Here is a 16,107-nt window from a genome sequence, read left to right as displayed (position 1 = left end):
AGACATTGAGGGGATAGCAAGTTGGCAGCTCCTTTCCCTAGTAGAACTCGTGCAGGTTCTCATCATGTAGATTATTCTCATGTGGATCATGTTCTTATTTCTACTTTATGTAATGAGGAGGAACCTGTTTCCTTTGAGGAAGCATAGGATGATGATCATTGGTGCATGCTATGTGCAGGTTGAGTATAACTCTATACTCATGAATGACACCTGGTATTTGATAGATCTACCTCATGGCAAGAAGGCCATTGGTATTAAGTGGGTTTACAAGTTAAAACGCAAAGTAGATGATGGTAGTATTGATCGCTACAAGGCCAAACTTGTAAAGGGGTATTATGATGAGACCTTTGCACCCATATCTCATATGACTACCATCATTAGGTGTCTCATTGCTTTGCTAGCACATCATGGGTGGAATGTACATCAGTTGGACATTAAGACTGCATTCTTGAATGGTGATTTACATGAGGAGGTGTATGTATTGCAGCCTCCTAGTTTTGATGTGAAAGAGGAAGAGTCTAAAGTATGCAGGTTGAAAAAGGCTCTTTATGGCCTTAAGCAAGCTCCTAAAGCATGGTATGAGAAGATTTATGCATACTTGGTTGCAAAAGATTTTTGCAACAGTCCAACAGAGAGTACCCTCTATGTGAAGAGGAGTAAGGACACATTTTTTATCATCGTTCCAACAGAGAGTACCCTCTATGTGAAGAGGAGTAAGGACACATTTTTTATCATCGTTCTATACGTTGATAACTTGCTGCTCATGGGACCCAATATAGATCAAATTTTAGTCTTTAAGGCTGATTTGCAGTCATCATTTGAGATGTTAGATTTGGGGCCCTTGTATTATTATTTGGGGACTCAGTTTATGCAGCACAATGATGGTATTGTTATGATGTAGTCTAAATATATACAGAAGCTATTGAAGAGGTTTAATCTTGAAGACTGTAAACCTGTGGCTACACCTATGGAGACAGGTAGTCGACTTAGTCTTCAAGACGCAAGAGACTCTTTTAATGCTAGTTTGTACCAGCAGGCTGTTGGATCCCTTCTTTATGTATGCAACACGAGGCCAGATATACAATATGTGATCTCACAATTGAGCAGATTTATGCATATCCCAGGTACAAAGCATTGGCAGGTTGTCAAGCGAGTTTTCCACTATTTGCAGGGCACTCAGTATTTTGGATTGTTTTATCCAAAGGGGGGTGAGTCATAGCTGCATGCTTTTAGTGATTTAGATTGGGTTGGTTGTTATGACACATGAGTGTCCACTAGTGGGTTTTGCTTTCGCCTTGGTGATTCATGTATATCATGGCTCAGTAAAGAAGAAGCCTACAGTGGTGGCCACTTCCAGCTGTGAAGCTGAGTAGAGGGCAGCTTTTACAACTACAGTTGAGTGTGTGTAGCTCAGACGTCTTATGGCTGATTTGGGTGTTGGACAATCGTCTAGCAGCACTACCATTTTCATTGACAGCTAGAGCGCATTAGCAGTGCGAGGAACCTAGTGTTTCATGCTCGCACTAAGCACATTGAGGTGCATTACCACTATGTCAGGGGACTGCAGTAGAGATTAGCTTGATCTATGTGCCTACACATGACAACATGGTAGATTTATTCATGAAGGCTCTTCCTCGTGAGAATTTCAAAGCTTTTCGTAAAACTTTGGGCTTACTGCCTTTTCAGGATTGATCGGGCATACCCTGTACATGTTTACATCATCACTCCAGGGGGGGATTTGTAGCATTATATGGTAGTGATGTGTGTGAACACACTTAGGACCACCGGGGCATTTTTTTCCCTCACTAGGAGGTTTTTTCCTCCGTGCATATGTACACCCTCTTATCTAATCATTTTGGGGTGTGTACTTATCTTTTGTATCTGGCACACATTTGTTCATTCTATTCTAGTGAGTTTGTGTGCTCTCAAGATTCTATATCTTTTGTGTGTGCATTGTTGATACGAGTGTGGGGATGCAATCCACACTTCTAGAGAGAACTAGCTCACGTAGGTTTGAATCTAGGCAAGTTGAGGTTTCTACAAATTGGATCACCGGAGATCCCCTAACACCTTAAGGTTTTAGGGTCTTGATGGCTAGACCAATTTGTGGAACACCTCAGTTAAGCGTGCTTGCATAGGAACACAATTGGGATGGGTGACCTCCCGGGAAGTGGGAGGATCCATGTTTCCAACAACATGGTATCGTCAACCATTTTCACTATAAGGTTAGTTTGCTCTGAGGCAAGAAGTCCTCAAATTTTGATTATTCAAGAAGTCCTCAAATTTTGATTATATCATTGGAAATGTGCAATCTCGCCGGCCAACTTTTGATTATATCATTGGAAATATGTCTCGATGAGTAGATTTCAAATGTGCAATCTCCACCAACTTTTGATTTGATTTGCAAAAAATTCACCATGACCCCATTTTTTTAGAGAAAGGTGTGGAAATCCTTAAGGGGAAAAAATGAGAGTCCATATTTTGCCTAATGGTTATATTCATGTCATCACTCTCATTATACTTTCCCATCTCGTTAATCAAAATTTGAACTAGTTCTAATAGGTTGTCCCTTCCTTAAACCAATTCTATATCAACATCGATCGAAAAAGGTAATTCTTCCTTGGTTGGTGAATTGGCTTACATTCTGCCTTCCACCCATACTTTTAAATCAATCCAAAGTTGGGGGTTTCCTCTCAGCCAAGTTCCTATTGGCATTTTTATCTTTGTGTTTATGTCCCATTTTGGGTTTATATTCTCTATAGTCTCCTTTTTCCTATCTTTTAATTTGACCTTGGTTTTGATAGTTTGTAGTCCCTTGTTTTTCTTGGGTTTAGAAGGTTTTGTTTTCTCTTTTGGGTTCCGTTTTAAAGCATGTTCTTCTACCCATGTTGAGGTATTGTCTTTTACGTTTTTTTTACTGTTTCTCGTGCCTTGGTTTGTAAGTGTAAGCACATTCAAGGGCACCGTGGACAATTGCCTGTTTTTCACACTTAAGATGTTAAGAGTTGTATTTTGTGAGACAAGTTGCATTGAAGGAACTCATCTTGGGCAGTCTTGGAACATATGATCAATGCCACATCATTCACACATTGGTCGCAAGGTGTCAGTGACTATGGGTATATGGGAGTATCCCAAACTGTGTAGTCTTCCACTGCTGGTGAGGTCCATATAACAATAGAAACACTGAAGTGTTCGATTAACTGCCTCTTGAGCAGTTTCTACCCTTTGGACTATTTCTGTTTTGGTGCACAGAAGATGGAGGTTTTGAGTCCCTTGTGGATGAGCGGGACACTTTTTAGTATCATGGTCAAAGGTTTTACAATATATTCAGTATAGAAAAATAGGTGCCTTGTATGCACAATGAGGATTGGGATGATCGTAGTGATTGCACTTAACACAAGGCATTTTGTTTCTCACTTTTAGAGGCATTAAGGATGCCTAGTTTCGAAGGTTTTCATCCTCTCTTAGAGATGTTTGCTGTAAGGTTTTAAGCAAAGCTGTATAAAATTATGGGAATGTCAATTCCAAGATCGATCTTTCTTTTGCCATTGCTTCACTTGGTTTAGATGAGGAGCACCTCGTAGCATGCTCATCTTCTAGCATGTTGTCATCTAAATGTATTGCTTCTTTGCAACATTGATCGAATGTTTTTGGATTGGATACAATGATCAAGCTGTGTAAGCGGTTATTCTTCAAGCCCATCATGAAACATCTCCTCAATTGAACTTCGTTTAATTTTTCCCATGACTCACAACGTGAGTCCAAGAGTTTTATCCTAAGGATAAAATCTCTAATGGATTCATTTTTGGTTGATGCTCAATTGAATAGAGTTCTATTACTGCACTCCACCGAATGCCTTGTCTAGAAAAGCCATGTATAAAGGCTGATTTCAAGGTTTTGAAGTTGGTCTTGATCGCCGGCATCAAATGCGATAAACCATCGACTAGCTTTTTCCTCTAAGCAATAAGCTCAACGCATGTACCTTAGTGGGGCAGTTGGGATTTCCAAAGACTTCACATCTCTGTTCAAACATTTGAATGAATTGAACAGGGTCTGGTTGCTCCGTCATATTTGCCCATAATTTTGAAAATTTGTACGGCCGTATTGTTGTATGAGTCACTGAGGCCGTATGTGAGTGCTCTTGTTGGAAGAGACTCAGTGAGTCCTTGGGCCACCCCCCTTCCTAGAGACTAGTCAATATGTCCAAGGTGTGAGCATCCAGGAAAGGGTTGGTAGTTATAGGACTTGTGGGAATGTTAGGCAAGGGACCAAAGCCTAGTGGGATCGAAGTCATAGGGGGTGTAAAACCTGATGACACGCTTGTTATAGGCATGGCCAATAGCATTGGGAGTTGAATTTGTGGCATAGATCTCAATGGCTCGAAGATGTCAACCATTGGGTTCAGTCCTTGCGTGATCCCTAGCAATCTCTCTATCTTGGCCATATTAGAGTGCCTAAGTGCTTCTTAATGAGCAATCTCAGTTTTTTTTTTTGCCTTTTGTACTTTCCCATAGCCCGTTTACAAGCTTAAGAGGCTTGGCGTACTCTTCGTTGGATCAAACGGGTGTTTGTTGCCCTAATTAGCTTAGGCGCTATACGCACGTAAAATGAAAATTACCATTTTTTTTCCTAAACCAAGGCTAATCTCTCTAAGCTAGGCTAATCTATGCTAAGCTAGGTAATCTAGGCTAATCATGTAGCTAGATTTCTTTCAACATGATAAATACATCATTTTGGACACCCCTTTCATACTTCCAAAACGAGCTCTATGCAAGCTCTAGTCCCAAAAGAATCATTACAAGTTTAAGTTGGGAGATAGGGCTTTCAGGCCTTAAATGTTGGACAGAACATACATTGGGTAGGAGAGAATGTTAACCTCATTTTGGGCTTAACAAAGGCACTCCCTACTACAACATACATGAGTAGCCCAATAAGTGTCGTGTAAACAATACTCAAAACATTATACATATTATGAGAAAAGCTAGCAAATTAATAAGCTTAGTAGATTAGGGTTAAGTTTAGGTGCCCAAGCGTGAATAAGGGCCAGTTGTATATAAGTGAATTTCTCATAATAATGAATAGACACAATCTCCCTTTGCGCCAATTGAGTTGGGCATGTTTACTTGCTTTATTTTGTGGGGAGAGAGAGAGAGAGAGAGAGAGAGAGAGAGAGAGAGAGAGAGGAGAGAGAGAGAGAGTTGAGAGTATACTGTATGATTCTTAGTGTATGTTCATTGTGTGAGAGTGAGGGAGAGTGTGTGTGAGAGAGAGTAGAGTGTATGATTATTGGTGCATGTTCCTTGTGTGAGAGTGGAGTGAGAGAGAGAGTTGAGAGTAGAGTGTATGATTCTTGGTGTATGTTTATTGTGTGAGAGTGAGTGAGAGTTAAAGAGGTGAGTCCTTTGAGGGAAGTGGAGTATCCCTTTGTTGGTGTGACAACAAGGAAGGCACCAAAGCTTGGAGCTAGCAACAACCACTGGTGGAGCTTGCAGACTATGAATCTCAAGCCGAAAGCAAGGTAAGTCCCCCTCTACGATAGTTGTTGTTTGTTCCAATTCTATTAAGAATGGTAAGGTTCTAGAGAATGAGCCATAACACACACAGAGAGATATCTTCAAAGGCAATATTCAAGCTAGTGGAGGTATATGATCCATATAATAACACAAAGATGTAGCAAGAAATCTCCAAATAGGAGTGAACACTAATACTCGCATAATGTATGTATGTGTATATGTATATGTATATGTGTGTGTGGCATGTTATGCATATGGGTATGTGTATTGTATGAGTGTGTGTGTGTGTGTGTGTGTATGTGTATGTGTATGTGTATGTGTATGCATATGTCTATGCATATGGTGTATGTGTATGTGTATATGTATACTTATATTTTTGTGTGCATATATGCGCGTGCATGTGTATTTTTATATATTCTTTCGATGTTATAAAGCCAAGGTAGTGGATTACACACACGATTATTTGTATGGCACCAAAATGCACAATGTTGGACTTGAACCTTAGATCTCATTATTAAGAGTGTGTTGCTAGGAAAGCTTCGTGTGTGTGTGTGTGTGTGTTTACATATATTATTTCGATGCTATAGCCGAGATAGCAGATTGCACAATGATCATTTGTATGGCACCAAAATGCACAACATTGGAGTTGAATATTGGATCTCCTGATTAAGAGTGTGCTTCAAGGAAAGCAAAACTTTTGTGTGTGTGTGTGTGTGTGTGTGTGTGTGTGTGTGTGTGTGTGTGTGTGTGTGTGTGTGTGTGAGAGAGAGAGAGAGAGAGAGAGAGAGAGAGAGAGAGAAAGGTGTTTAATTTTTTGTTTTTTGGTATAAATTTTTTAAAATAATATCATTTAACTATGTGTGTTGAGTAAAATGGAAAAATGTTTAAATATAAAGGTAATATTGACTTGAAATATTGAACATAAAGGTAATATTGAATTGAATTATTGAAACTTATGACATCATATACACATGATAAGGTAAGTGTACTAGTTATGGAAGCACCAAACAATCTTTGCAATTTGGAAGTTGTCATGGATTGTTTTGAGTAATTTACATAGTGCTGCTTGATTATGCAAGAAACAGGAGATTCATCTTTTTGTTTTTACTTAAGACAACTACAATGTCATCCTTTTTGGCACTCATGTGATGGATTCTTGGATCTTTCTTGACATGGGTGAACATGCCATTTGTACTTTTCACTCAAGGTATTTTTTGAAATAAACATTAACATGTGCATGCAATTTTCCCCCCTTATTGAAGCAAGTGAACATAAGGAGGGGAATTCATGGTTTCCAAACATTCATGAAAAGTCAACAAAACCATATGTCTTTTCAAAATTTCTATGCATGAACAAAACTTCTTTTTTCTTATGCAAGATATGGAATCTCCTTGTCACATCACTCATTTCACCATCTCTTTCCATGCACATTATCTTGAAAGAGAAGGAAACACTATTAAGGGCTTATTGTGGTAAGGTTAGTGAAGCATGGCTAACGTGTGGCATGATGCTTTGTCAATGCCTATAAAAATTCAAAAATTTATTGGAATCTCTCTCCATAGCACGTACACATGTGTATATTAAATATAATATAATACAATATTAGATTATAAATAAATAAATACATAGCACGTACACGTGTACATTAAATACAATATACGATTATAAATAAATACATACATACATACATACATAAGCAGACACATGTGTGTGTGTGCATGCACGTGCACACACACACACACACACACACACACGTAGAGAGAAGGTGAAGTTATTTCTTTCATCATATGCTAGGTAAATGTCATAGATGAATTGATAACTTGGAGCCCAATCTAAGGGTACATTGATGCCTTTTAGATGAGGAAACTCAATGTGAAGAAACACAAAATTTAATGTGAAGAAACATAAAATTTTGGATGAGGAAGCTCAATGTTAAGAAATACAAAATTTCAATAAAGTGATTGATGTTTTAGGAAAGCAAACGTGAAGAATTGGGAAATTTCAATAAAGTCAATAATGCTTGAAGAAGGCCAATGTGAATAAATGGGAAATTTCAATAAAGTGATTTATGCCTATGACCAAACACAAGGAAAAGTAGGACATATAGTGTAAAGATCTATACTTGAGGATCTAGTTCATGTATGAAATGAAAAAAGACCATGAAATTTACTTTGCATTCACATGCACTTGTCGCCACAACAAAGGATGTGTCTTATATTGTGCTTGCATGATTGCAAGGTGGACATGGACAAGGGCATGTCCAAAACCAAAACATCTCCTTGCTCTTCCCCTTCCTTTCTTTTAAAAGTGGAATATTTTCAAACTTGATTTTTTATGTAAATTTGGTGTATGTTGATAAACAATGAACATTATTGTATGTTATGGTCAACATGTCGTTAGATGACCGTCACAATAAAGTGTGTGATGTGAACGTTTGAAAAAGGCATGATGATTTAGAAATTGAGGGGTGGGGCAAGGGAGGTTGTGAGCCTTGAGGTGGTATTGTTTGTCTTTGTGTGGCGTGGCATGATTCCTTAAAGAAGGGGAGGTTGTGCTTGGTCTTTGAGAGTGGTCAGGTGGAGAGGATTCGTTTGAATATGATGTTTATATTATGCACATAATGCCCTTGAGTGTTTTTTCTTGTGTCTTGTGAAATAGGGACCTAGTTGTGGAAAAAATATAAGAGAGCAAAACCAATTTCTTCTCTAGTGGTGCCATGGTGGATTTTGAATGCTATATAGGATGTTAGAGTCTGTACAAACATCTCCCCATGGGCAAGGTTTGGATCACAGAGATTGCTTGCCCATGAGGGACGGGTGGGGTGAGATCTCCCCTTTTAATGGGTGGTGATTATATCTTAGGGTCTTTACAGACACAACCACGATCAATTGAACAGACTAGGGTTACAAGTGGATCCATTGTTGTGAGAGACGGGTAGACAAGATATATGTGATGGGGTTATGTGTGTAAAGGTCCCTAATATATATATTATTAGTAGATAGCATCAAGTACCTAGTATAGTTTACACACCTAATATATATATTATTAGATAACATCAAGTACCTAGTATAGTTTACCCCTAATATCTATATATCTAATAATATATATATTATTAGATAACATCAAGTACCTAGTATAGGCTACCCCTAATATGTATTTTTTTGAATAACATAATGTCTAATTTTTTAATAAATAACATCAAGTACCTAGTATAGTTAACCCAGGACAAAACAACAATTCCATTTGGATTATTAATGCCTATTATTGGACATAAAGGATCTAATATAGTTTATACCACTACAGAACAAGTTCCTTGTTTGTTTTTAGCTTGCCACCATGGCTATGGTGCCTTGTATGCTTCCCCTCCACACATTGTCCTACTCTCACACAGGACAGTGTAAGCCAACCCAAGTTGAAAACAAACTTGTGAAAAAAGCTGTGTAAAAGTCCAACCAACCACCTCACCTCAACCACAAGAACAGTAAATATCAACACAATTCAAAGGAGAGTAAGAAAAGCAGTAACTATCAGAAGCAGTTGGCAGCAACCCCCATCTCTTCATAATGATCATGACTCCCTCCCCTAGGCTTACTTACACACGCAGCCCCCTTCCTTTTTCGCTTTCTTTTCTCTAAATCATTATCTGATGATGATGATGATGGCGATGTCATAATTGTGATTATAATGTACCCTATCATTATTGCATCACTGTTGTGGGAAAATACCAGTCAATTCCGTAGCCTAATTTTAATGGGAACACACTCAATTGGGGAGTTCTGGGCCATTAATCCTTAACGGTGTACTGGCCATTAATCCAACAATTGAGCACCCAATTGAGCAATCAATCGACGGATTAAATTGAAGATTACAGTCAATTGGGAGCTTAATGAGAATCGGGCATTATTATTATTAGCTGATTGCCTCTGTGTGGACACCATGTCTAGCCTCAATTCTGCTCCTCATCATGAAGAAACTGATGCCTTTGCTCCAGTCAGTATTTCTATCGTCAAAAAGAAGAGAAACCTTCCTGGTCATCCAGGTAACACAGGGGACTCTCATCACCCAGCACTGCCATGTAAATTTAGTTTGATTTTCAGAATTTAACGCTCATTCAATTGGCACAAGATCTGGGCTATTGCTGTGTTTTGTAATGATGATTTTCTAGTTAATTAATCATATTATGGTTACGTTTAATTAGCCTCAAAATCGTAGGATCTTCTGATCAGGAGGAAATTTTTATTTTATTTCTTGTGCAAAAAAACAGGCATCCGCTCTTTTTGAGCTGAGAAAATAAGGGGTACTTTTGATTTGATGGGATTTTTTTTATTAAACCCAAATTTTTGAATTAACCCCTTTATTACCTATTTAGGCACAATCTTGATTTAGAGATTCTCTATTAACCTTCATAATCTGCAGTTTGGTTGCAATCTTTGATTATGCTGTGACTAATGGGGCCTGAGGGCATAGTTTTCCTTTAATGGGGCCTGAGGGCATAGTTTTCCTTTAATCTTTTGTGTGATAGAACCCAGTTCATCTTGATTGTGCAATATTTATGTATGTATACGTATACACACATATAAATGCGTGCACACATGCATGCTTGGATACATACGTATGTATATATATGTATGTACGTGCATACATACATACAGAAATACAGAAATACAGAAATACAAAATGCATTCATGTACCACACACACATATTTGTGTATGCATGTGTGCATGTATTTATTTATGTATACATATACATGCTTGCTTGGATATATACATACATATATACACAAACGTCTGCGCGTGGCACACACATGCATGCTTGGATACATACATCGTAAATATATGTACGTACGTACGTACGTACATACATGTCATGTGCACATATGGACATGACTGATTTCTTGGCTAATCCTTGATTAAGCAGCAGATAACAAAAGTTTAGGGCACCGGAAGTCTTCTCTGTGGACCAGGACCCAGTCAGGCGAAGCATAGGAGGTGACACACTTCAGGTCGGCAGCATACATATATTTATGAGTCCATGGAACTGGCTGGTTGAAAAGGTTATTTTTACAGTCCTATGGACAGCTTTAGAACTGTATAATATATAGAAAATACAGCTCTCTCTCTCTTTCTCTCTCTCTCTTTGTTGTGGTGACTTGAGTTGCTTAGGGCTGAAAGAAGACACACAGCTTCCGCGCATGTGACATTGGTATCAGAGCATCGAGCTCAGCAAAGCTAAGTGCTAAAGGTGTCCCAGGAAGGTGCACAGGTCCAAGGAGGAGGGTAGAAATCCCATCAGCCCTGAGGGTCGGATGCCATTTGGGGCATACCAAGGAAGGCTCTCGGGAAAACGGTTCCACGGGGGTGGAGCAAGGATGCCATGATCAACCTCGGGAAGGAGACCATTGTAGTGTTCAAGGACAGCATGAAGGCATGGGGACAAAGCATAGATCTCAACACTAGATTTGGAGTGGAATCAGAGACATGGCAAGGTTTTCAATGGAAAGGTTGCCAGGAAGGAAGGATGACAAGTTTGGGAGTCCATGAGGAGACAAGGGAATGATGACATTCATCCAAGGTCAAAGGTTGGAATCCTGTCATCAAGGTTTTCAATGAAAAGGATGCCAGGAAGGAAGGATGACAAGTTTGGGAGTCCATGAAAAGACAAGGGGATGATGACAGTCATCCAGGTCAAAGGTTGGAATCCTGTCATCAAGTTTAGTAGGAGGGGATGTCATGTGCACACATGACTGATTTCCAGGCTAATCCCTGATTAGGAACCAGATAAACAATAGTCTAGGGCAGTAGCAAGTCCTTGAGAGGCACCGGAAGTCTTCTTTATGGACCAGGACCCAGTTGGTGAGGCACACATTTCAGGTCAGCAGCATACATATATTTATGAGTCCATGGAACTGGCAGCAGTCAGCTACTTGACAAAGGTTTCCAAAAGCCTATAAAAAGGCAAAGCTTTGTTCTTTGTAGATCATCTGATCCTTCTGGGGCAGTTCAAGAGTTAGGGCTTTTTAGGTCTTAGTTTACCTCTTTTGGAAGGCCAAAGGCCACAGATTTGTAGAGTCTTATGGACAGCCTTTGTACTATATAATATACTAAAAATACATCTCTGTCTCTCCCTCTCTCTCTCTCTCTCTCTCTCTCTCTCTCTCTCTCTATCTATCTATCTATCTATCTTTGTTGGTAACTTGCATCAAGGTTCCTATTCAGCTGCTTAGCGTTGAAAGAAGACACAGAGCTTCCGCGCATGTGACAATACATACATAAATATAGAAATACAAAATGCATGCATGATCCACACGCACATATTTGTGTATGCATGTGTGCATGTATTTATTGATGTATGCATATACATATACATATACATACATGCATGCATACATACATAAGAATATATACTTACATACATACACCCACACATACTCTTAAATTCAAGTGCAGAATCAAGATCTATTGGATTCAAACAGGTATACATATAGATAAGGTTTGCATGCATTCATGTATATATGCATATATGTATGTGTGTATGTATAAATATATGCATATACATGCATAAATTTATACATGTTTGCCTGCACGTCTGTATGCATATATGTAAATTTTATTTATTCATTATGCAGTTAATGCATGTTTTCTTGATTGATTATATAATTATGTATATTTCTATCTGCAGACCCAGATGCAGAAGTCATAGCCCTCTCTCCAAGAAGTCTACTGGCAACAAACAGGTTTGTGTGTGAGATATGTAACAAGGGCTTTCAAAGGGATCAGAATTTGCAGCTACATAGGAGGGGCCACAATCTGCCATGGAGACTGAAGCAGAAGGCAAGCCATGAGGTCAAAAAAAAGGTGTACATATGCCCAGAGTCTACTTGCGTCCACCACGATCCGGCCAGGGCCTTGGGTGACCTCACAGGAATCAAAAAGCACTTCTCCAGAAAGCATGGTGAGAAGAGGTGGAAGTGTGACAAGTGCTCCAAGCGATATGCTGTCCAGTCAGACTGGAAGGCCCACCAGAAGACGTGTGGGACCCGTGAGTACCGCTGCGACTGCGGCACTCTGTTCTCGAGGTTAGTGTGGTTCCCCTCCCATGAAAAGCCTTGCTAATCAAATTGTGGGGCATAATTATGTTGGTATTTATGTAGATCTTGTGTGAAATATTGACTTGCTTGCCTAGAAACCCCATCACATATGACAAGACTGATGGCATTAGTGGCACACTGTGAGCAGGAGGGACAGCTTTATCACCCACCGTGCATTTTGCGATGCCTTGGCAGAAGAAAATGTCAAAGTGTCAGCACACAGGCAAGGAGAAAGCCAGCAGTCAGCAACCAGCCTTGATAACAATACCCACAATGCTCCATTTGGGGGGGACCTCTCAGCAGCCATAGAGGCCCCTTCATCTCCTATTTCTCAACTTACTGGAGATGCCTTCACCTCTTCAGAAGTTTCAAAACCCATCTTAACTGAGAGACCATCTGATTTTCCATTACCAGAAGGTGGCATAGCATCATTATCATCAAAATGGGTGCAAGGTGGCATTGGGGCGAATGGTGCAGCATTGAGTAAAGGCCCAGGATTATCTCTGTGTCTAGGGATGGGCCCTGGACCTGGTCCTCCAGGTGCATTACAGATGATGGGAAACCAAACCCCATCAGGTTCAGCCCCCTCCTTCATAATGCCAAGTTCAAAAGGGTTGAACAAGCTTGGGTTTTCTCGGATGCCGGGTCCGGAGAGTCATGATACTGGCATGCATGTGTCATCATCCACCGGTGCTATGGGCATGCTTGCAAGCCTGTTTTCTTCTTCAGGAAATGGCTACTCAAGGCATGATGCCAGTAATAACATGGCTGGTGTGTCATGTTATGCTGGGTTGATGAATCATTATGATCGGCCTACGATGCCATCGTTTGTGATGCCACCTACCGGGTTATCTACCAGCGTTTCCAGTATGATGAATGACCTTATGTATGCAAATGGACCATCAAAAGCACCCCTGCAACACACGGCAAGTGCTCCGATGTCGGCAACAGCCCTGCTTCAGAAAGCTGCACAGATGGGTGCAACAGCAAGCAATCCCTCTTTGTTTCAAAAGTTTGGAATGGGAGTGGGAGAGTCAAGTTCATCCACCATGGGTGCAGGGGGAGTGCAAAGGCAAGCCTCATGGGCTGGGGTCAGCAGCATCATTTCGAGCTCAATGCCTGCATATTCAAAGATGAGGCAGGCAGGGGATCTTAGAAGCGGTGGAGACCGGGGGAGCAGGGGTTCCGTATTTCAGTCAGGGTCAGGAAATGGGTGCATGCAGGAGTTCAAGAACTCCATGTCAGGGGGGGCTGGAATGTGTGGAGGTGCATTGCATGAAATGCCTTCTGCTGGTGGGCCATCCAGCAATGGCAACAATTTTCTGAAGCATGACATGGTAAGGGATAAAGAGCAATTAAATGCATTGAATGGGAGGAGTGGAGGCCCTCATCAAAGAAGGGAACATGAAGGAGGCACACCAATGCTAGACTTCTTGGGTGTTGAGGGACCTAGTGGGATGGTGGCTGGGGCTAGTGCCCAAATCCTCTCTCAGAAAGACTTGGCCAGCATCACTTCACTCAATAATTCAGGGACCAAGGTGGACAAAAGTCTGTCTTATCAGTTTTATCATCCAAGTTAGATGGGCACTCATTGCCCCCCCTTCTCTATGGAAGAGTTTTTCAGGGCTCTCTCCCCTTTGTGTACATTATTATTATTATCGTTGTTATTTTTCCCTTTTCATGCTCAGCAGAGTGTTTCCCCCCCTTTTTTTGCTCAATTTTTTAAAATAGAGCTTTGTAAAACCACGCATGGTACAATGTTTTATCTTTTTTTTGAATTCATTTTAATAGCGGAATCCAATTTGGAGCCTTATTATTAATGGCTATACACAATCCATAACTTGCTGTTTTTTATTTTTTGCAAGGGATGATTGCTGTAGATGAGGGTCACCTCCTAGAGCCTTTTTTTTTTTTAAATATCTAGAGGGTTAAATGTAGTTTTTGATTCCCATGGCTTCCTGCATGATTAGGAACATGCCACCTAGGGCCTTTTTAAAAACAATATCTAGAGGGTTAAATGTAGTTTCAATACCCATCACTTCTTGCATGATTAATATCATGATTACAAGTCAAGTGCTTACCTTGGCCATGTCGAATCATGTTTAAATGATATTTTAAAAAAGGCCCTAGGAGGTGACCCCAAAGAGGTGACATGGGAACCTGTTAAATGTAATTTTTGATGCACTTGACTTGTAATCATGATTACAAGTCAAGTGCTTACCTTGGCCATGTCGAATCATGTGTAAATGATATTTTAAAAAAGGCCCTAGGAGGTGACCCCAAAGAGGTGACATGGGAACCTGTTAAATGTAATTTTTGATGCTCGTGGCTTCCTGCATGATTAGGAACAAGCCACCTAGAGCCTTTTATTTAAATATGTGAAGGGTTAAATGTGGTTTTTGATGCTCATATCTTCATACATGAAGTGCTTACCTTAGCCTTTCCCACGTCATTGGGTCTTGCCTTTGAGCGACAATACAACGCCGCAATGTTTGTGTGCTGGCTTGTCCCGCCATCGCCCCCCATAGACATGGAGCATTCCATAAGAGAATATCTTTCGTGGTGGTCCTCTCGCACAAAAGATGGAATGTAAAAGAAGCTAATGGATGCTAGAAACCTACAATCAAACCTATCTAGCAAGAATCCATCAAGCATGCAAGATTAAGAGAAGAATGTCAGGGGGAGAGGGTTAACTTACAATCCCGCAAACAAACTTCCTCACACACACACAAGAATAGACGAGCAATTTTTTTCACGCACACAAGAATAGACGAGCACACAAGAGAGAGAGAGATGGATGGTTGAATTTTCCTCTTTCTTCTTCACTTCTATACAACCATAACATAAGGATAAGAGTACATACTATAAGGGAAAGTAATCTACTACTAAAACATACACGGTTCATAGTGTGAACCCAATTATATGAGTTGGTGCTAATAACTATTCCATAACCCTAGTAAACTAAGGTGGTTGTTTTATAGCCTGTAAACCATTGGCGGAATATAACCATAATCAAAGATTAACGTGGGTTGAGGGGGAAGAATGGTTAACTAAACCAATCCTCCCACAAACAGCAAGGTCAGACTGTGTAAGTAGCACATTTCACTCCTTGAATTAGGAGAGGGATGACGCAAGTTCTCTTAGGACTGGAGAAGTATTCTTCCCTACCTTGGAGCACATTAGGGCCAAAAACGAAAAAAAAAGAGCCCTTTAAGGTTTTGATTAAAACACTAATTAGCTGAGGTTTTAGTAGAATGAGACTTCCAAATTTGGCCATTCAGAGGCACTTTTGGTGCATTTAAGAGACGGGCCACAATAAATGCTAACATTCCTTAAATCATGTTAGAGGTACTTTTCAGTCGTTATTCTCAGTGTTATTTGAACTTTTGAAACGTCTATTGTATAAATATTCCCACCAAAACACGTCCGTTTTTCCTCTCGTCATCATTTGAGTACTCTCTTTTTCTCGCTCTCTCTCTCTCTCTCTCTCTCTCTCTCTCTCTCTC

At 40.1% G+C, this 16,107-nt stretch overlaps 1 protein-coding gene across 1 annotated transcript; it reads left to right on the top strand.

The window, feature by feature from the left end:
* The first annotated feature begins 9,220 nt into the window (after window positions 1-9,220).
* On the top strand, window positions 9,221-14,421 carry LOC147627145 (uncharacterized). The gene is made up of 3 exons (XM_086815768.1): window positions 9,221-9,552; window positions 12,193-12,589; window positions 12,750-14,421. Exons 1-3 carry the CDS (start codon window positions 9,450-9,452, stop codon window positions 14,179-14,181), a joined length of 1,932 nt encoding a protein of 643 aa, XP_086671894.1. The 5' UTR covers window positions 9,221-9,449; the 3' UTR covers window positions 14,182-14,421.
* Window positions 14,422-16,107: the final 1,686 nt, after the last annotated feature.

This window comes from Cibotium barometz, chromosome 21 (genome assembly GCF_041138505.1).
Source record: "Cibotium barometz isolate CiBa-2024 chromosome 21, ASM4113850v1, whole genome shotgun sequence".
NCBI lineage: Eukaryota > Viridiplantae > Streptophyta > Polypodiopsida > Cyatheales > Cibotiaceae > Cibotium > Cibotium barometz.
The sequence above is the reverse complement of the archived record's forward strand: the minus strand, read 5'-3'. Positions and strand labels throughout refer to the sequence as shown.

Bases quoted from the DNA above. Each gene is read 5' to 3' on its own strand.
- LOC147627145 (XM_086815768.1), top strand. From the start codon at position 9,450: ATGTCTAGCCTCAATTCTGCTCCTCATCATGAAGAAACTGATGCCTTT. The intron at 9,553-12,192 runs GTAACACAGGGG...TTCTATCTGCAG, and splicing joins AAACCTTCCTGGTCATCCAG to ACCCAGATGCAGAAGTCATA. The intron at 12,590-12,749 runs GTTAGTGTGGTT...CACTGTGAGCAG, and splicing joins TGCGGCACTCTGTTCTCGAG to GAGGGACAGCTTTATCACCC.